We start from the raw sequence: 16,822 nt of genomic DNA on the forward strand, positions 1-16,822 counted from the left end.
ATACTGATAAAAGAGATTATTCTTTGTGATAGAAGCCAGCTCTCTTGCAGGAAAGATTTAATGATTGATGTGTAGATTGACAGCTAGCGTTTGATCATGGGGTATGTTTGTCGTGTCATTGTTCTCTGCATTGCTTTTCTTTCTTATGGCTCGAAACCTTACTGTTCATGTCATGTAATAGATCCATGTTTGCATGAATGACTTCCAGTTCTGAAGTGAATAAGGACACGGGCGACACCGAGGCCAAGCCTGTGGGCGTGTCATGTGACCCTGTCCTCTTTCCGTTGTCCCATGTCAGGCTGGTGCTGCCTTCATTGTGGATGAGGTCCAGACTGGGGGAGGGGTGGCAGGAACCATGTGGGCCCATGAACAATGGAACCTTCCTGAGTCTCCTGACCTTGTCACCTTTGCTAAGAAGCTTATCACTGGTGGTTACTACTACAAGCCAGAATTTGCCCCCAAGCAGGTAGGCAGGCTCTTGAGGGAGCTGTTTGGTCTTGATGAAATCATATGAAAGTGGATGTGAGATTTTTAATGAGTACACATCTTTTACCTGTCTTGGTTTTAAATACAAAGGGCTGAGAACTCTCTTTCCATCTGTAATTGCTTGTAATGGAATGAGATGTTTTCACACCAATTGTACCAGCTTGTTTTGCTCCAAGGAATAGGCCTATCCTATTAGTTTCCTACAGACTGTTGCATGTACACCACTACATCTCTCCCCGCGTTCACATTGGTCCCCGCGACGCGGGGACAGCCACGAGAGATCTTATCTTTTTTACGACTGACCGTTCACATTGGTATCTCATCTGTCCCCGAGCTGTGGGGGCAATTTGGGGCTTTGAGCGAGCTCTGCCACTTGAATCCAGGCATAGCGCATGCGCACATTTGATGACCACAGCTGGACGCTATCAATTGCGCCCCAAGGTCACTCTCCCCTCCAAATCTTGTCCCCGTACCCGACTTGCTTCGCGGGGACGAGGGGACAAGTCCCAGCGAGCGTTCACATTATGGTTTTGGAGGAGAAAGTCCCACAGCTCGGGACTTTCCCCGCGTCGCGGGGACCAATGTGAACGCGGGGTGTTTGATATGCTTTTTTATGCCTTCGCCACAAAGTGGTGCCGGAGGCATTATGTTTTCGGTTTCCGTCCGCATTCGTTTACGCGATAACTTGAGTAATATTGATTGGAATTTTACCAAACTTAGTCCAAGTATGAAGTTTGATGGGGCAATTACTTGATTAGATTTTGGGAGAAATTGGCTAAAGGCCAAGGTCAAAGGTCAAGGTCAAATCATGAAATTGTATCTGTTTACGTGATAACTCAAGACTGGATCAAGCAAATTTCACCAAACTTTGTCTGGGGATGATGTATGATGGGACAATGACTTGATTAGTTTTTGAGTAAAATCGGACAGTGGTCAGAGGTCAACGATCAAGGTCAAATCCTAAAATTTATCTGTTTACATGATAACTCAAAACTGGATGAAGCAACTTTCACCAAACTTGGTCCAAGGATGAAGTATGATGGGGCAATTAGTTGAGTAGTTTTTTAAATGAAATTGGCAAGAGGTAAAGGTCAAAAGGTCAAGGTCAAATGCTAAAAATTTTGCTATTTCCCCCACATCTATGCAATGCCCCAAGGTATTTTGTTGAAACGTAGTGTAGACATGTACTACTGCGTATAGATTCTCGAGAGAGAGTTCCATGTCATAAGGCCAAAGGTCAAAAGGTCAAAGGTCAGGTGAAATGTTACAGTTTCACTTTTCTCACCAATTGTTCAATGTATCTTCATAGAACTTGGTACATATGCATGCACTGACTGACAGGGATTATCTAGGGAATTTGGGGGTCATTGGTCAATAGTCAGGGGTCAAAGGTCAAGGTCAACTCCTCAAAATTTCACTATTTATTTTATACTGTAATTACACTTTTTCCTCATACCTCGAAAATTACTCAATGCATAAACTTATATAGGGTCGGTCAAAACTCAAGTAAAAATCCTCAATTCCCCAAATACATGTACCTGCACTCTTAGACAATTATAGCAAACCTAGTTCAAGGAAAGTGAACATTCAAGACATTTCTGACAGACCTGTCATTTTAATATTTTGCAAGTTACATGTGAAACTGTCATCACGCATTATGAAGACATTGTACTATACACCTATTAGGAGAACCATGCATTATGGCGGAGGCATACCAGTCGCCATAGCAACATTTCTAGTCCTAGGGATAGAATGACATCAGTAACAAGATGTTGCCCTCTAGACAGATATATGAAGAATTTATAACTTGTCCAAAGACATTAAGATAAGATCATTTAAGGTTTAGTACCACAAAACTTATCTGGAGAGTTTTTCTGCTATGTACTAGACATGTGTCCAGTTTTCTTACACTCCTGAATGATGTGTAGGATAATGAACTATATGTAATATCAATGGTCAGAATGTACTGTCATGCCTGGAGTCTTTGCTTTGCACTGAATTAAAGCACAATTTTGCAGGACTTCTTTCAAATTTTCTGTATAGGTGAAAAATTAAGTCATTTTACAAGGATGGCACATGTCCTTAAATTACACACATAAAGTCACTCTAACTTTTCTCTTTCCTGGACTTCTGCAGGCCTACCAAGTGTTCAACACGTGGATGGGAGACCCCACCAAACTGATGCTTCTTGAGACAGTGGTCTATGTCATCAGGAGGGACAACTTGCTGGCTAACACCCAGAAGACTGGAGAACACGTCATGCATGGTCTGCAAGATCTCCAGGTTGGTGGCAGGGGAAGAAAGCTGGTTAAATAGGGCAGGCTGGTAGCGAGGGGTTAGGTTGGTAGAGAAGGGCAAGATTGGTAGAAGGGGAAGATTGGTAGAGAGGGGTAAGGTTGGTAGAGAGGGGTAAGGTTGGTAGAGAGGGGCAAGATTGGTAGAGAGAGGGGGCAGTATTGGTAGAGAGAGGTAATGTTGGTAGAGAGAGGTAAGGTTGGTAGAGAGGGGGAAGATTGGGAGAGAGGGGTAAGTTTTGAAGAGAGGGGCAATATTGGTAGAGAGGGGTAAGGTTGGAAGAAAGGGGAGGTTTGTAGAAAGGGGAGGTTGGTAGAGAGAGGTAATGTTGGTAGAGAGAGGTAAGGTTGGTAGAGAGGGGGAAGATTGGGAGAGAGGGGTAAGTTTTGAAGAGAGGGGCAATATTGGTAACGAGGGGGCAAGATTGGTAGAGAGGGGTAAGGTTGGTAGAGAGGGGTAAGGTTGGTAGAGAGAGGTAATGTTGGTAGAGAGGGGCAATATTGGTAGAGAGAGGCAATATTGGTAGAGAGAGGTAAGGTTGGTAGAGAGGGGGAAGATTGGGAGAGAGGGGTAAGTTTTGAAGAGAGGGGCAATATTGGTAACGAGGGGGCAAGATTGGTAGAGAGGGGCAATATTGGTAGAGAGGGGTAAGGTTGGTAGAAAGGGGAGGTTGGTAGAGAGTGGCAATATTGGTAGAGAAGGGTAAGCTTGGTAGAAAGGTAAGGTTGGTAGAGGGGGGCAATATTGGTAGCAAGGGGGAAGATTGGTACAGATGGGAATTATTGGTAGAGAGGGGTAAGGTTGGTAGAAAGGAGAGGTTGGTAGAGGGGGACAATATTGGTAGAGAGGGAGAATATTGGTAGAGTGGGGAAGATTGGTAGAGAGGGTCTATATTGGTAGAGAGAGGTAAGGTTGGTAGAGAGGGGTAAGCTTGGTAGAGAGGTAAAGTTGGTAGAGAGGAGCAATATTGGTAGAAAGGGGGAAGATTGGTAGAGTGGGGAAGATTGGTAGAGAGGGGTAACGTTGGTAGAGAGGGAAGATTGGTAGAGATCGGGAAGGTTGGTAGAGAGGGGAAAATTGGTAGAGTGGGGTAAGGTTGGTAGAGAGGGGGAAGATTGGGAGAGAGGGGTAAGTTTTGAAGAGAGGGGCAATATTGGTAACGAGGGGGCAAGATTGGTAGAGAGGGGCAATATTGGTAGAGAGGGGTAAGGTTGGTAGAAAGGGGAGGTTGGTAGAGAGTGGCAATATTGGTAGAGAAGGGTAAGCTTGGTAGAAAGGTAAGGTTGGTAGAGGGGGGCAATATTGGTAGCAAGGGGGAAGATTGGTACAGATGGGAATTATTGGTAGAGAGGGGTAAGGTTGGTAGAAAGGAGAGGTTGGTAGAGGGGGACAATATTGGTAGAGAGGGAGAATATTGGTAGAGTGGGGAAGATTGGTAGAGAGGGTCTATATTGGTAGAGAGAGGTAAGGTTGGTAGAGAGGGGTAAGCTTGGTAGAGAGGTAAAGTTGGTAGAGAGGAGCAATATTGGTAGAAAGGGGGAAGATTGGTAGAGTGGGGAAGATTGGTAGAGAGGGGTAACGTTGGTAGAGAGGGAAGATTGGTAGAGATCGGGAAGGTTGGTAGAGAGGGGAAAATTGGTAGAGTGGGGTAAGGTTGGTAGAGAGGGGGAAGATTGGGAGAGAGGGGTAAGGTTGGAAGAGAGGGGCAATATTGGTAGAGAGGGTTAAGGTTCGTAGAAAGGGGAGGTTGGTAGAGAGCGGTAATATTGGTAGCGAGGGGGAAGATTGGTAGAGTGGGGTAAGGTTGGTAGAGAGGGGCAATATGGTAGAGGGGGACAGTATTGGTAGAGGGGGGAGAAGATTGGTAGAGATGGGAATTATTGGTAGAAAGGGGTGAGGATTGTAGAAACGGGAGGTTGGTAGAGTGGGGAAGATTGGTAGAGAGGGGCAATATTGGTAGAGAGGGGTAAGGTTGGTAGAGAGGGGCAATGTTGGTAGAGAGGGGGAAGATTGGTAGACTGGGGAAGATTGGTAGAGAGGAGAAGATTGGTAGAGAGGTAGAAGATTGGTAGAGAGGGGTAAGGTTGGTCGAGAAGGGGAATATTGGTAGAGGGGGGAGATTGGTAGAGAGGGGTAAGGTTGGAAGAGACGAGAGGGTTGGTAGAAAGGTGGAAGGTTGGTAGAGGGGAAAAGGTTGGTAGAGAAAGGGTAAAGTTAAAAGAGAGGGAGAGGGTTGGTAGGAAAGGGAGGGTAGCTGTACAGGTTGAAGGTTGGTAGAGATTGGAAGGTCAGAAGAGAAGGCACTTGGGGTAAAGAGAGGAAGGATTGATAAGAGGGGGTGGACAAGACAGGGAATGTTATTAGAGAGGAGAAAGTTTAGAAGAGAGGGAGAAGGTAGGTATAGAGGGGAAGTTGACAAAGACGGAGTGGTTTGGCAATGTTAATATTTTAGTAATTCTCTTGTCATTCCATAGAGATACCAATATACGCTTAAGAAAAGCGTAACTCTGATTTGCAATGCATGAACTGTGGAGTGCCGTTTGTTGCTATCTTCCAGGAAAAACACCCACAGCTCATCTCAAGAGTACGAGGTATCGGTACTTTTATTGCATTTGATGCAGCAACCCCTGAGACTGCTGCAGACATTGTCGCCAAGGCCAAGAATCAAGGTGAGATTGGAATAGAGCAACTTTGGTTTGGTATGATTCTGATGGCAGAAGTTACCAATAACAGTCAACAGTTACCAGGATATCCCAGTAGTTACAAGTAACAAGTCTTAGATTGTAACTGGATGAAGAATACTAAAATCATGCCTGCCTGAATGATAGGGATTTTAGCTCACATTGGCATGGAGATCATATAACTGATGATAAAAACACTCCTTTATCATTAATTTGTCAGCAAACATTTGAATCATTAAAAAGAATCAAGATATGTGAAAACATGATTTTCCTGTCATGAAAAAATACAAATAAAAACCTGAGACACTTGATTTTCATTTACAGAAAACTCTCAAAGGACTTGACAGCTTGTAATGCTACCTTTATTTCTTCTAAGATACCTTTATTTCTCCTAAGATTTTCATCTTCATATCACATCATGAAGAAACGGCTAATATAGTAAAAATATCTGTACATTGTGTTCCATTCCTTGCCCCACCCCCACAGGTATCATCCTGGGACTTTGTGGCAAACAGACAATCCGTCTACGCCCCGCCCTCATCTTCCAGATTCAGCATGGTGACATCTTACTGGACACACTGAGCCACATCTTGTCTGACTTGTGAGAGAAAGAATCTCTGAGAGCAGCTGTCTCCCACCTTGCCAATTCTTGGCTCCAAAATGCCACAGGTATTATAGCATGCGGCTCTAATACATCTCAAAGTCTGCGAACTAAGCCAAGTGCACATAACCAGCCAAAGCCCGGTTTGAAAATAACAAAATTTTGTATCTATTCTGTATACTGTGATCCAAGATATGCAGGAGTAGCTTTATAAATGCCTTTTTTATTGCTCATTGCTTGTTTATCAATTTAAATGAGAGTCTATTCTTGGTCCCACTCACCAAGTTTGCTATGAAAGTTTGTATTGAGAGTTCCAATCTAAAGAACAAAAGCTCACTAATTGTGTTGTGTGTTTTCAAAGCTATACAACTTGATAACTGAAATTTGAACTTGTAAAGAAAGAAGGAAATAAGCTTTTTACATGTAATTGAATTGATATGTGTTATATTGTATGACTATATTTACTGCCTTGTACTTGTCTGTTTATTGTAGATTCTCTTTGTTGTACAGAGGTAATGCTTAATTTTCTTTAAAATGATTCAAATCTTAAAGATCCTTGAGAAGCCATAGAGCAAATGAAACCTGACCACAGGTTATCTATTTTATTGTGGTAAACATCTTTTTTCCTTGAGAATTAACTTGGTATCAAGGTTTCATTTCATCAAGCATTTTGTCAGATGTTTTTCCTGACAAACTGTTTTAAGCTACTGAAATCCTTGCATCTAATTGGCTTAGAGAAAATTCGTCAGGAAAAAAAAAATATCTGACAAAACGCTTGACGTAATGCCTTTCCAGATTGATGACTGTTGATACTGATCTAACACAGACTTGTCTGTCATTTATTTATCACTGTGCTCATGTTCAGAATTCTCTCTTCAATTTTTTAAGCATTCCTGTAATATGTAATGCACATGTCTCAATACCTCTTCCACAGCTTGTGGTTTTACAAGAATAGAAAATGTTATGGAATTTTGCAATTTAATTTTGCATGGAATGCTTTGGAGGAAAAAGAAGCAGGAGGGAATAAGTGGAAGACTTACCCAAGATTTAGAGATGAAGAATTTTAGGTCCTTCGGCTCTGTTGCCATCACAAGTTTTGAGATAAGAGCTTTACCATAGCTCTTGATGTCATGTTGATACTTCCTTACATGCTATGATTGATGTTTAGCTAGCAGTATATCATGTGTAAAGAAATCCTTCAGGAGACTGGTAACACAAATCCCAAGAACCTGTCATGCATAAAGCTGTAACTCAATCCCATGAGGAGAATAAAGTGTTGATGTGATAGGACCTTTCCAAGGCCTTGCATTGTCTGCCTGTGTGACAAGCAGTGTACCCAGTGCACCCAAGCTTGGCAAATAAATTAGTGATGGGGCAAGTCTCATTCCACCCTAAGCATCTAAACTAACCTCTTATGATGCTCTCAGATCTAGGATCCCCCCTCCTACTCCTTCAACCTACCAAGATAAAAATGAAGGATGAGTTATTGATATTACAAACTGCATCTTTACGCACATAATTTGCTGGAGGATCATCAGGGTCTCTTATGTAGGTTAGAGCATTACCAAGTATCCGTACCTCAAGCAATTTATGTATGCATGCAAAGTAGAAATAGCTTTTCTATTAAAGAAATGTTTTTAAGTATATTCCATGACACATAGTGTCTCTAAAAATGGAGCCATACCATGCATTCATATTTTTTGTACTTTGTGAATTTGTCCATTATAATTATGGATTTTAAAAAAAAAGAAAAAGAAAGAGCTAAAATCTGTTATCGTATAGCAAATATGAATAAAAATGATCATGTAATCACAAGCTCTTTTGATTCAGTAGAAAAGCAAAAAACAAAACAAAGCCAATCAAGTTAGCTTCTGCAGAACCACAGGGGAAATTGTGTATAGCCTAGTACTTTGCATCTACAGATATAGATATAGAGAGAAATATTCAGTTGTATGTAATACATGAAACTATGCAGCCTTTCATGAAAATTGTCCATTTGGTTTTTAGCTCACCTGAGCCAAAGGCTCAAGTGAGCTATTGCGATCGCCCTTCGTCCGGCGTCCGTCGTGCGTCGTGCGTAAACTTTTTACATTTTCATCTTCTTCTTGAAAACCCCAAGACCGATTTTCATCAAACTTGGCAGGTAGCATCCCTAGGGGGTTAGGAACTCAATTTGTTAAAATGGGCACCATGCCCCACCCAGGGGGCCCCCAGGGGGGCCCAAACCCCCCAAAATTAAGGAATCTGTAAAAATCTTCTTCTCTAGAACCAGAAGTGATAGAGCTAAGTTAATACTATGAGTTAGTACATTGATGACTGTAGTTTCAAGTTTGTTCATGGCAGAATCAGGGGTGCCCCCCTTGGGACCCAGGGGAGGGGGTGGGGAGGGGTCCTAATGGGGCCTAAATTGTACATTTTCATCTTCTTCTTGAGAACCCCTTGACCCATTTTCACCAAACTTGGCAGGTAGCATCCCTAGGGGGTTAGGAACTCAATTTGTTAAAATGGGCACCATGCTCCACCCAGGGGGCCCTCAGGGGGGCCCAAACCCCCCAAAATTAAGGAATCTTTAAAAATCTTCTCTAGAATCAGAAGTGATAGAGCTTAGTTAATACTATGAGTTAGTACAATGATGACTGTAGTTTCAAGTTTGTTCATGGCAGAATCAGGGGTGCACCCCTTGGGACCCAGGGGAGGGGGGTGGGGAGGGGTCCTAATGGGGCCTAAATTGTACATTTTCATCTTCTTCTTGAGAACCCCTTGACCTATTTTCACCAAACTTGGCAGGTAGCATCCCTAGGGGGTTAGAATCTCAATTTGTTAAAATGGGCACCACGCCCCACCCAGGGGGCCCTCGGGGGGGGGGGGGGGGGGCCAAACCCCCCAAAATGAAGGAATCTTTAAAAATCTTCTCTAGAATCAGAAGTTATAGAGCTAAGATAATAGATAATACTATGAGTGAGTACATTAATGACTGTAGTTTCAAGTTTGTTCATAGCAGATTCAGGGGTGCCCCTCTTGGGGGGGGGGGGGGGGGGTGGGAAGGTCCAAATGGGGGCCTGAATTGTATATTTTCATCTTCTTCCTGAAAACCTCATGATGGATTTTCGTCAAACTTGGCAGGTAGCATCCCTAGGGGGTCAGGATCTCAATTTATCAAAATGGGCACCATGCCACACCCAGAGGGCCCCAGGGGGCCCCAATCCCCCTGAAATTAAGGAATCTTAAAAAATTTTGGCCCTTATTGTACATTCTCATCTTCTACTTGAGAATGCCTGGTCAAATTTTAGTAGAGCTGTGAATAATTTAGATTAGTGACTGCGTGAAAGGTGAACTTGCGATACTCAGGTGAGCGCTAGACCCGCGGGTCTCTTGTTTTTTTTTTTTTTTTTTTTTTTTAGGGGACATTTTGTTTGTTTCAATTGTTTTTTTGTCTGTGACTTGCCAGACATTCATGTCTAAAATGATGAAAATATGAATTAATGCATTTAAATGATGGGGCTTCAGGAAGGAATCTCATTCAATTATTGATTCTGAAGGAATGTATCAATGTATGAAATTTGTATTTGGCACTGTTTTATTTCTCAAGATACTGTGTTGGAAAAGAGGCAAAGTTTTTTTTTTTTTTTTTTTTTTAACTCTTTATGTGCCACGTTCGCACGTCCGGCTCAGTCGACGGCGTGCCAACTTCGCATATTTGCTCAACAAAGAAAGCCGCCAAAACCGATCGATAAATCGCTAATCCCGCGGTACGATCAAAGCGTTTCTCGCGCTTTTGTTTCTCTCACATACGGCTTGCATTCTATGTGGTAATTGACTATCAAGTGGTGTTCCCAGCTAGATTTTCGTGTACATTCTAAGTTTCTGTCACTATTTTATGTGCAAAAGTCATGCCTTTACAGTAATGTAGCAACTGGTAATACAAAAGAAAAAATGAAAATAGAATTGTTGCCCATTGTATATGGAAGCAAAGTTTGGCATTTCTCTTTAACTTTGCTCACTATTATGTCCATCTTAACGGAAATTTGTAGAAGTTATACAAAATTGGAAAAACAGAATTCTTTCTCAAAGCATGACTACACGTACCTTCAGGTCTCAGAATAACGTGGCACACAGGGGGTTTCCAAAATGGCACATAAAGAGTTAATCAATATGTCTTGGAGGATAAGGGCTGAAAGAAATCGAGGTGGAATGGTAAGTGATGAACTCGGTAATAAAGAGGGAGGGACTTTGAAGCTGGATCACAATAATTGTAATTCTAATTTCATTTTATTTAAAACAAAAAAACACACTGCTCCATATTAAGCAAACCATCCGCAAGGAAGGTATGAAGCTGTTTGGAGTTGATGGCTGATTTGGGCAGTGTTGTTGTAGTTGAATGTTCAATATCCAAGATAGAGCTGAACTCAGCAGTTTTCATGTTTTCTCTTGTTGAAATCACAGAAAGATGGACACCATACACAAATAATGGTGGGAAATGAAAGATGGAAAGAGACATGGTACGGCTGGAAGATTTTCACTGTCCTTGTACATATTGACTTGCCATATCTTGATATCTGATTAGATTTGTTGTATTGCAGCACTGATGTACTCTAAATTATTGGTAAAACTCATTTGCACTGCATCCATTTAGTTAATTTTCACTAAAGGTTTATCATTGGGATGCATGTGTGTGCTTCCTTCTTTCTATGCTGACTGCAGTATAAATACGACATGTAATCACAATTCTTACAATATTCCTATCATACAAGAAGTGAGCTATGATTGGTATTCATGTCATTTGGAGGCCATTGATGGTTTATGATGTAGATGTGTTCAGGATTTGTATTAAAGGCATGATTTACCATTTGCTGATGAAACAAAAACCCAGCTTTAGTGCTTCAGAATAGTTCTAAAATGTGTTAGAGATAGAAACAACCAATGTAAAAAATTGAATCAGCGTAATCAATGTTAAGTTTTGTTAAATATGCAAATTGTGAACAATAGTTATAATAAAAATTGAGAATTGGTTTGAGAAAAACTGTGATATCTCCTTATACTTTAGGCTTTTGCAAATTTTTTACATGGTAGAATGTTTCGTGATACAACTGACCTACACATATTATGCATCAAATTTGATATCTCGGAATATTTTTTTAATCACTGCTCCCAAAGGTAAACTGTACCTTTAACAGTGGATGGACATTGAGAATAGAATCTAAAGATAATTTTGTATAGAGAAGTCACATGATGAGTTACAATAACATGTAGCATTTGTCATTGTTGAATTATCGCTGTACATCGATCCCCATGGTTGGACCTCATCCAGACAGCTAACACCAAATATGGGTCTGTAAACTGACCACATGAGATGAATTCTGGTTCTTCTAAAGGAACAGCATCCTCCTAACATACCAGCCTACACGTCCTTGTCATACTCGCTCTTTGTGTCATAAGGGATAGTCCTAAGTGACTTCTATCGCAATGTACAAGCTTTGTGCATTTTATCTTGATATTAAAGTGTGTATACTTCTACCCTATCTAATGTCTGTATACTTCTACCCCTATCTAATGTCTGTATACTTCTACCCCTATCTGATGTACAATGTGATGAGAGAATACTGTATATGCAGTTATTTTCGCGAGGGTTTTATTTATTATTTTTTTTTTTTTTTGATTACATCCAGCTATTGTAAAAGTCTTGATTTGTCTATATGGGGAATGAAATCACTTTGAAGTCACAATATGTATAAGCAACTCCACTTTACACCAATTAGCGAAGAGGCATTATGTATAAAACAGTAGCTATTGGGCAATGTCCAGTGTTTTGACATGATCTGCCTGGATGTGTTCATGAACTTGGTATGTATATAAGATTCAATTGCATCCATGCTTAACCGTTGTACTTGAAATTTATCTTGACTAATTCTGCTTGTGACTGCTTTTTACAAAATTGTACCCTTTACTGTGATGTAAACTCGGCAGTTTTGTACATACAATAAAGTGGAGAAAAGCACATAAAAGTTGTTATCATGATTCTGAAGTTGCATTGTACAGCATACTTTGATCATGGATACAAGATATCATCAGCATGAGAGGTTTTTATCATTTAGATTACTTCCCTTATTTATACAATTACATGCACACAAACATGTAGCGAATGCTGTATTTTGTCACACACAAATTAGAGGTACGCAACACTTACCATGCAGTGTATAATATGTAGAATGTTTGCATCTGTAGCATGCAGTTTATAGTGCATCAATTTACCCATGTGATCAAAGAAGAGAGTATTGCTGATTTTTAGGTTGTGACTAGCAGATGCTTCTGCTCCCATGCCATAGTACAGTGTATGTCATTAAAAATGGTATCATTCTCCCCCCCCCCCCCCCCAATCTCTCTTTACATTATGTATTATACTCACAACCTGCAAATAATCAGCGTACACCAATTCAATGTGTAGGATAGCGTTCAATCATCAGTTCTTTTAGCAACAAATGTCTCCTTTCCTTTTGAATGGAAAGCAGTTTCATCTGTGTTGAATGTCTATTCTACCAACTAAGACCATACACACTGTCCAAAATTACTCCCTCTCTGTCTCATTCTCTCTTAACACTGAGTAGAAAACGTACTGCACATACAAAGAGGAACAAAAAATATATGAAAACAAATGAAAGAGCATATGCTGGTGCTGCCGTACTGTTGAAGATGTTTTGACTTTTAATTCATAATCTCTTCTGTTTGTACAAAACTTACTATACAAATAATCATATCATGAACTTTCATTAATGTAAAGGTTGTAAAATCAAATAGTACTATGGCATACATATTTTGCTCCTGTATACATCACATTAACTAAAGTTTTGATCTACTGCTACGTGTAGTACTAATAATAATATAATATTTACTCATGCCAAAGACAGTTGCCTTTTAAATGCATCTTTACATTTTGAGTCATCCATCACAAAAGTTATGAAAGATGACATCTCTGGTAAACAAATTTATGAATTTTATTCCCTGCCAGTCAATATTTTGCTGAAGAATTCATGTTTTTTCAGACAAGTCAGAATTCATGTTAGAAGCAGCTCAACAGTCCTCTACAGCCAAACTTTTCAACCTTTTTCAACCTGAGGCCCACTTTGGCTCCCACCATTTTTTATTTATCTATTCATTTATTTATTTATTTATTTTTGAGGCCCAGCAAGATCAAATATGAACTTTTTTTTTTTTTTTTTCCTGACACTGCAGCCCTCCTGCGAGATTTTTTCGGCCAATTGGTTGAGAAGCACAGCTCTAGAGGATTCCCAACCAGTTCATAGGATCAGTTCACATCAACAGATCGACATATAATGGTCTAGTGAACGTACCTTTTAGCATACTGGTCTTGGGCTTTCTTTCATCATTCTTCAAGGAAGGTGTATGATTGTATATTTGGTACTGGAAAAATAATTTTCAGGCAATGACCTGAGAATGTACCAGAGTGTATATTACTGCAGACCAAAACATACCAGCAACACATAAAAACAAAAAAGAATGGACTTCCGTGTGCTGCCTTCTGGTGTGGACTGGGCTCAGTATGCTGGTTTGTTGTGTGAATTTGGTCTTGCTTGAACATTTATTTTACATGTACTATGCCCAAGCATGCCCCCCCCCCCCCCAAAAAAAAAAAAAAAAAAAAAAAAAAAGTGGAATTCCAAAAATTTTGGTAAACTATTTAATCTTCCCAATAGCAAATTAATTTCACAAGGCATACACCATACAGGCATTTACAATTCTTACTTATATGCAGTGTCTGCACAGTATGGCAGACTGATTTGTTCTCCCTTAACCCATTGAGGACTGACTGATTTTGCTACAACAAGCATTTCCCATAGACACCTGCACAAGTAAACTTGGGACTCATCCTCAACGGATTAACACATCAATCAGTCTCAAATGGTGTAGTAGCTTCTGCTACTAAGAAGTTTGTCAGTTCAATCAGGAGTGACGCTTTCAAAATGAATTATCACATGCATACATGTAATAACATTAGTTTCATCACCATAAACATGGAATTAATAAATTTGATGTAGCACAGTAAAAGAGGAGAAACTCAGGAGTTGCACAGTGCTGCAATGAAATCACACTACACATTATTCCATCTGCTAAAAGAAACAGTTGCCTTGATTTTAAACAACTGAAAAACATAGTGATGATAATAATAATGGCAATGATAATTATCATAATTTATCATGATTAACACAACAATGGTAATCATAGTAGCTGCAACAGTAAGGCTGCGTTCATGCGAAACTAGAATTGCGTTTCTAAACACGTTTAGTCGCTAAACGTGTTTAGTTGCATTGCGTTCATGCGATTTTTCCATTTAAACGCGTTTCAAAACGCCGATCTGAAACGCGGAAAAAAGGGCGTTTTGAATCATGATTCTGCCAGAATCACGATCGCAGAAACCGCATGAACGCAACCGTGATTTCAATCATGATTCTATGACGTCATTGTGCGCTGTGCGCATGCGTGTCTCATGGGGTATCCCACAGCTTCTAGTTCTGTTCGCGCGCTTGTGTACGTCTTATGAATCGTATGTTTTGATACCATACTTGCACTTGTCTGTTTACATCAACGCCATACACCGATTCTATGCTCGTATCTAACGTTAACTGTTTAATATAATGATACATGTAATTACTCTCCGATTGAGTTGATAAAAGTAATGGTTGCAGCGCTGTGACCAAGGGAAACAATTGGAGAGACGAAGAATTAGGATTATTCCTCGATCTGTTCCTCGATCTGTGGGCAGAGCCTGAATGCCACAGCTTATCGGAAAGTATTCACCGAAATAAAAACGTAACGGCCTGTACAGTTGGAATAAGGAGGTCTGGCTCGAGTTGCAGAGACAAGGTCAAACTGCGCAGTGCGCTGCGCAATGGCAAATGATGAGCTGAGCCAGAATCAGCGTTGCGAAAGCCCGCATGAACGCTCTTCCGCTGAGACCGTGATTTGAAACGCCGTTTTGAATCATGATTCATGTTTGTGATTCTGGCTACGAAATTCGCATGAACACGGCCTAAGAATACTAACAATGCTTATTAGACTGCAAAACTCTAGTGGTAACAATCACTGTGAAGTGAAATCAAGTTGCTTGAGAGTCAGTTCCTGGTCAGCTCCTAACCCCAGGAGTCACAGGGTAGTCACAGAGGTAATGGTGGTTTCTTTGCTAGAGTCAATTCCTGGTCAGCTCCTAACCCCAGGAGTCACTGGGTAGTCACAGAGTCATGGTAGTTTAAGCACAGACACTGATGAGCTAGTTTAACCACAACCACCTACTCTAGTATATTTAATTTGACATTCCTTCTTTATGACATACAAGGAAAGATTAAAAGCAAGCATTTTGCTTATTATTAAATGTAAATCAGATGGGTGCTACAGACAGTACAATTAAAGAGTAATGTTAATTGGTCTCGATGAGCACATAGAGTTTAGCCTATGACTAGTTACTCTACTGATGAAGACAGCAACCAGGAGAGATTAATTCATAAAAATAGTTGTGTGAGCAAAGCTCACAAATAGTCCTTTGTCAATACTACAGTACTTCTTTTGGTGACATTACTATTTTTGTAGCAGTTAATAGCATGGTAATAAAAGTGATGTTAGTAATGACTATAATGATGGTAAAATATTTTAATACGGAGAGGAGGAAACGGAGGACTATACCAAAGCATTTACTACAGTAATAATTTGAATTGGTGACTACAAATATGTTATCAGAATAAACTGGTTTTGCAGTTTGCTAACTGCCTATAGAGTAGAAAGACAATCTTCGCCACAGTAATACAAACATTCTTTGCAATTGTGTTTTTCATACATTTCACAAAATGTTCAAGAAGTGAAAGTAGAAAGTTGACGAAACTATTCAAATTCAATGGAGTCTTGACATTCCTATTTTTAAAAAGCATGTGAAATGCAAAATAAAATTCTGCTGTGTATTGACTGCATTGTACAATAATCTGGCAAAGAAACTGTTCTCTTAAACAGTGAACATGTTGCCCTTTGAAAATCTCTATCAAGCACTGGAGTTTTAAATGGTCATGTCATTTCATTTCATACATTTAGAACCAAAGCACAAAATTCTCAAATATTGACTGGTTCTGTCTCAATGGTATGGAAATTAGGTACCGGTATCTATAGCAGATTCTGTGCAACTTGGGAAATGCAAGCAAAAGCATAAACACAAAAGATTATGTATGCTCCAAATATGCATGTGCATCCATACACACACGCATACAAAGAAGCCATTAAAGCTGCCAGTATTTATACAGTCTTAGTCCAGTTTGTCCAGGTAATTTTGAGTCTGACAAAGGAAATGGTTGATACTTCTTAGCTTTGCTGCTTTGAAATGTATGTGCAAGGAGCTAGATATAGTATTTTACATGTATTGCTAGACTACTGGTACAAATTTTATGTCGTGATGCAAAGATCAGTCAAGAAAATCATAGATCAATAGATTTTTTGATTGGTAATGAACTAGAAGCCTATAAAAGATATGACCTTTGACCCTCATGAGAGACCAGTTTCCCTCACTTTCCTTCAGATCAGACAACCAAGACCATAGCTGATAGCATGGTACACACACTACTGGCTTCTTCACTGTGATTAAACCCTTGCCATGCCTTCGTAATGTAGCATGGTGCTCAGATTCAAGGGAGTATCTGTCCCAGTGTGAAAACACTCTCAGGTGAATAATGTGATAGGACACCACTCTCCCAGCTGGTTGGATGGCGAT

General features: G+C 40.2%; 1 protein-coding gene and 1 long non-coding RNA gene across 3 annotated transcripts in view; both read left to right on the plus strand.

Annotated features, from left to right (window-relative positions):
• Positions 1-12,053, plus strand: part of LOC140231637 (4-aminobutyrate aminotransferase, mitochondrial-like) — a 38,364-nt gene extending 26,311 nt beyond the window's left edge. The window contains exons 12-16 of one of the 2 annotated variants that reach the window (XR_011901450.1): positions 299-466; positions 2,623-2,769; positions 5,339-5,450; positions 5,949-6,131; positions 10,507-12,053. Coding sequence is in view for 1 of the 2 variants with exons in the window: in XM_072311787.1 (XP_072167888.1) it covers positions 299-466; positions 2,623-2,769; positions 5,339-5,450; positions 5,949-6,067 (546 nt within the window). In the remaining variant the exon portion in view is untranslated. Of the gene's footprint in view, positions 1-298; positions 467-2,622; positions 2,770-5,338; positions 5,451-5,948; positions 7,819-10,506 lie in introns of those variants that run through there. The other variant, XM_072311787.1, reaches the window with a different exon arrangement.
• Positions 12,054-14,183: 2,130 nt separating this feature from the next.
• LOC140231653 (uncharacterized) lies at positions 14,184-16,822 on the plus strand. The gene is made up of 3 exons (XR_011901451.1): positions 14,184-14,317; positions 15,112-15,238; positions 15,313-16,822. It is a non-coding gene; the product is annotated as an uncharacterized lncRNA (long non-coding RNA).

Source organism: Diadema setosum, chromosome 8 (genome assembly GCF_964275005.1).
Source record: "Diadema setosum chromosome 8, eeDiaSeto1, whole genome shotgun sequence".
Taxonomy (NCBI): Eukaryota; Metazoa; Echinodermata; class Echinoidea; order Diadematoida; family Diadematidae; genus Diadema; species Diadema setosum.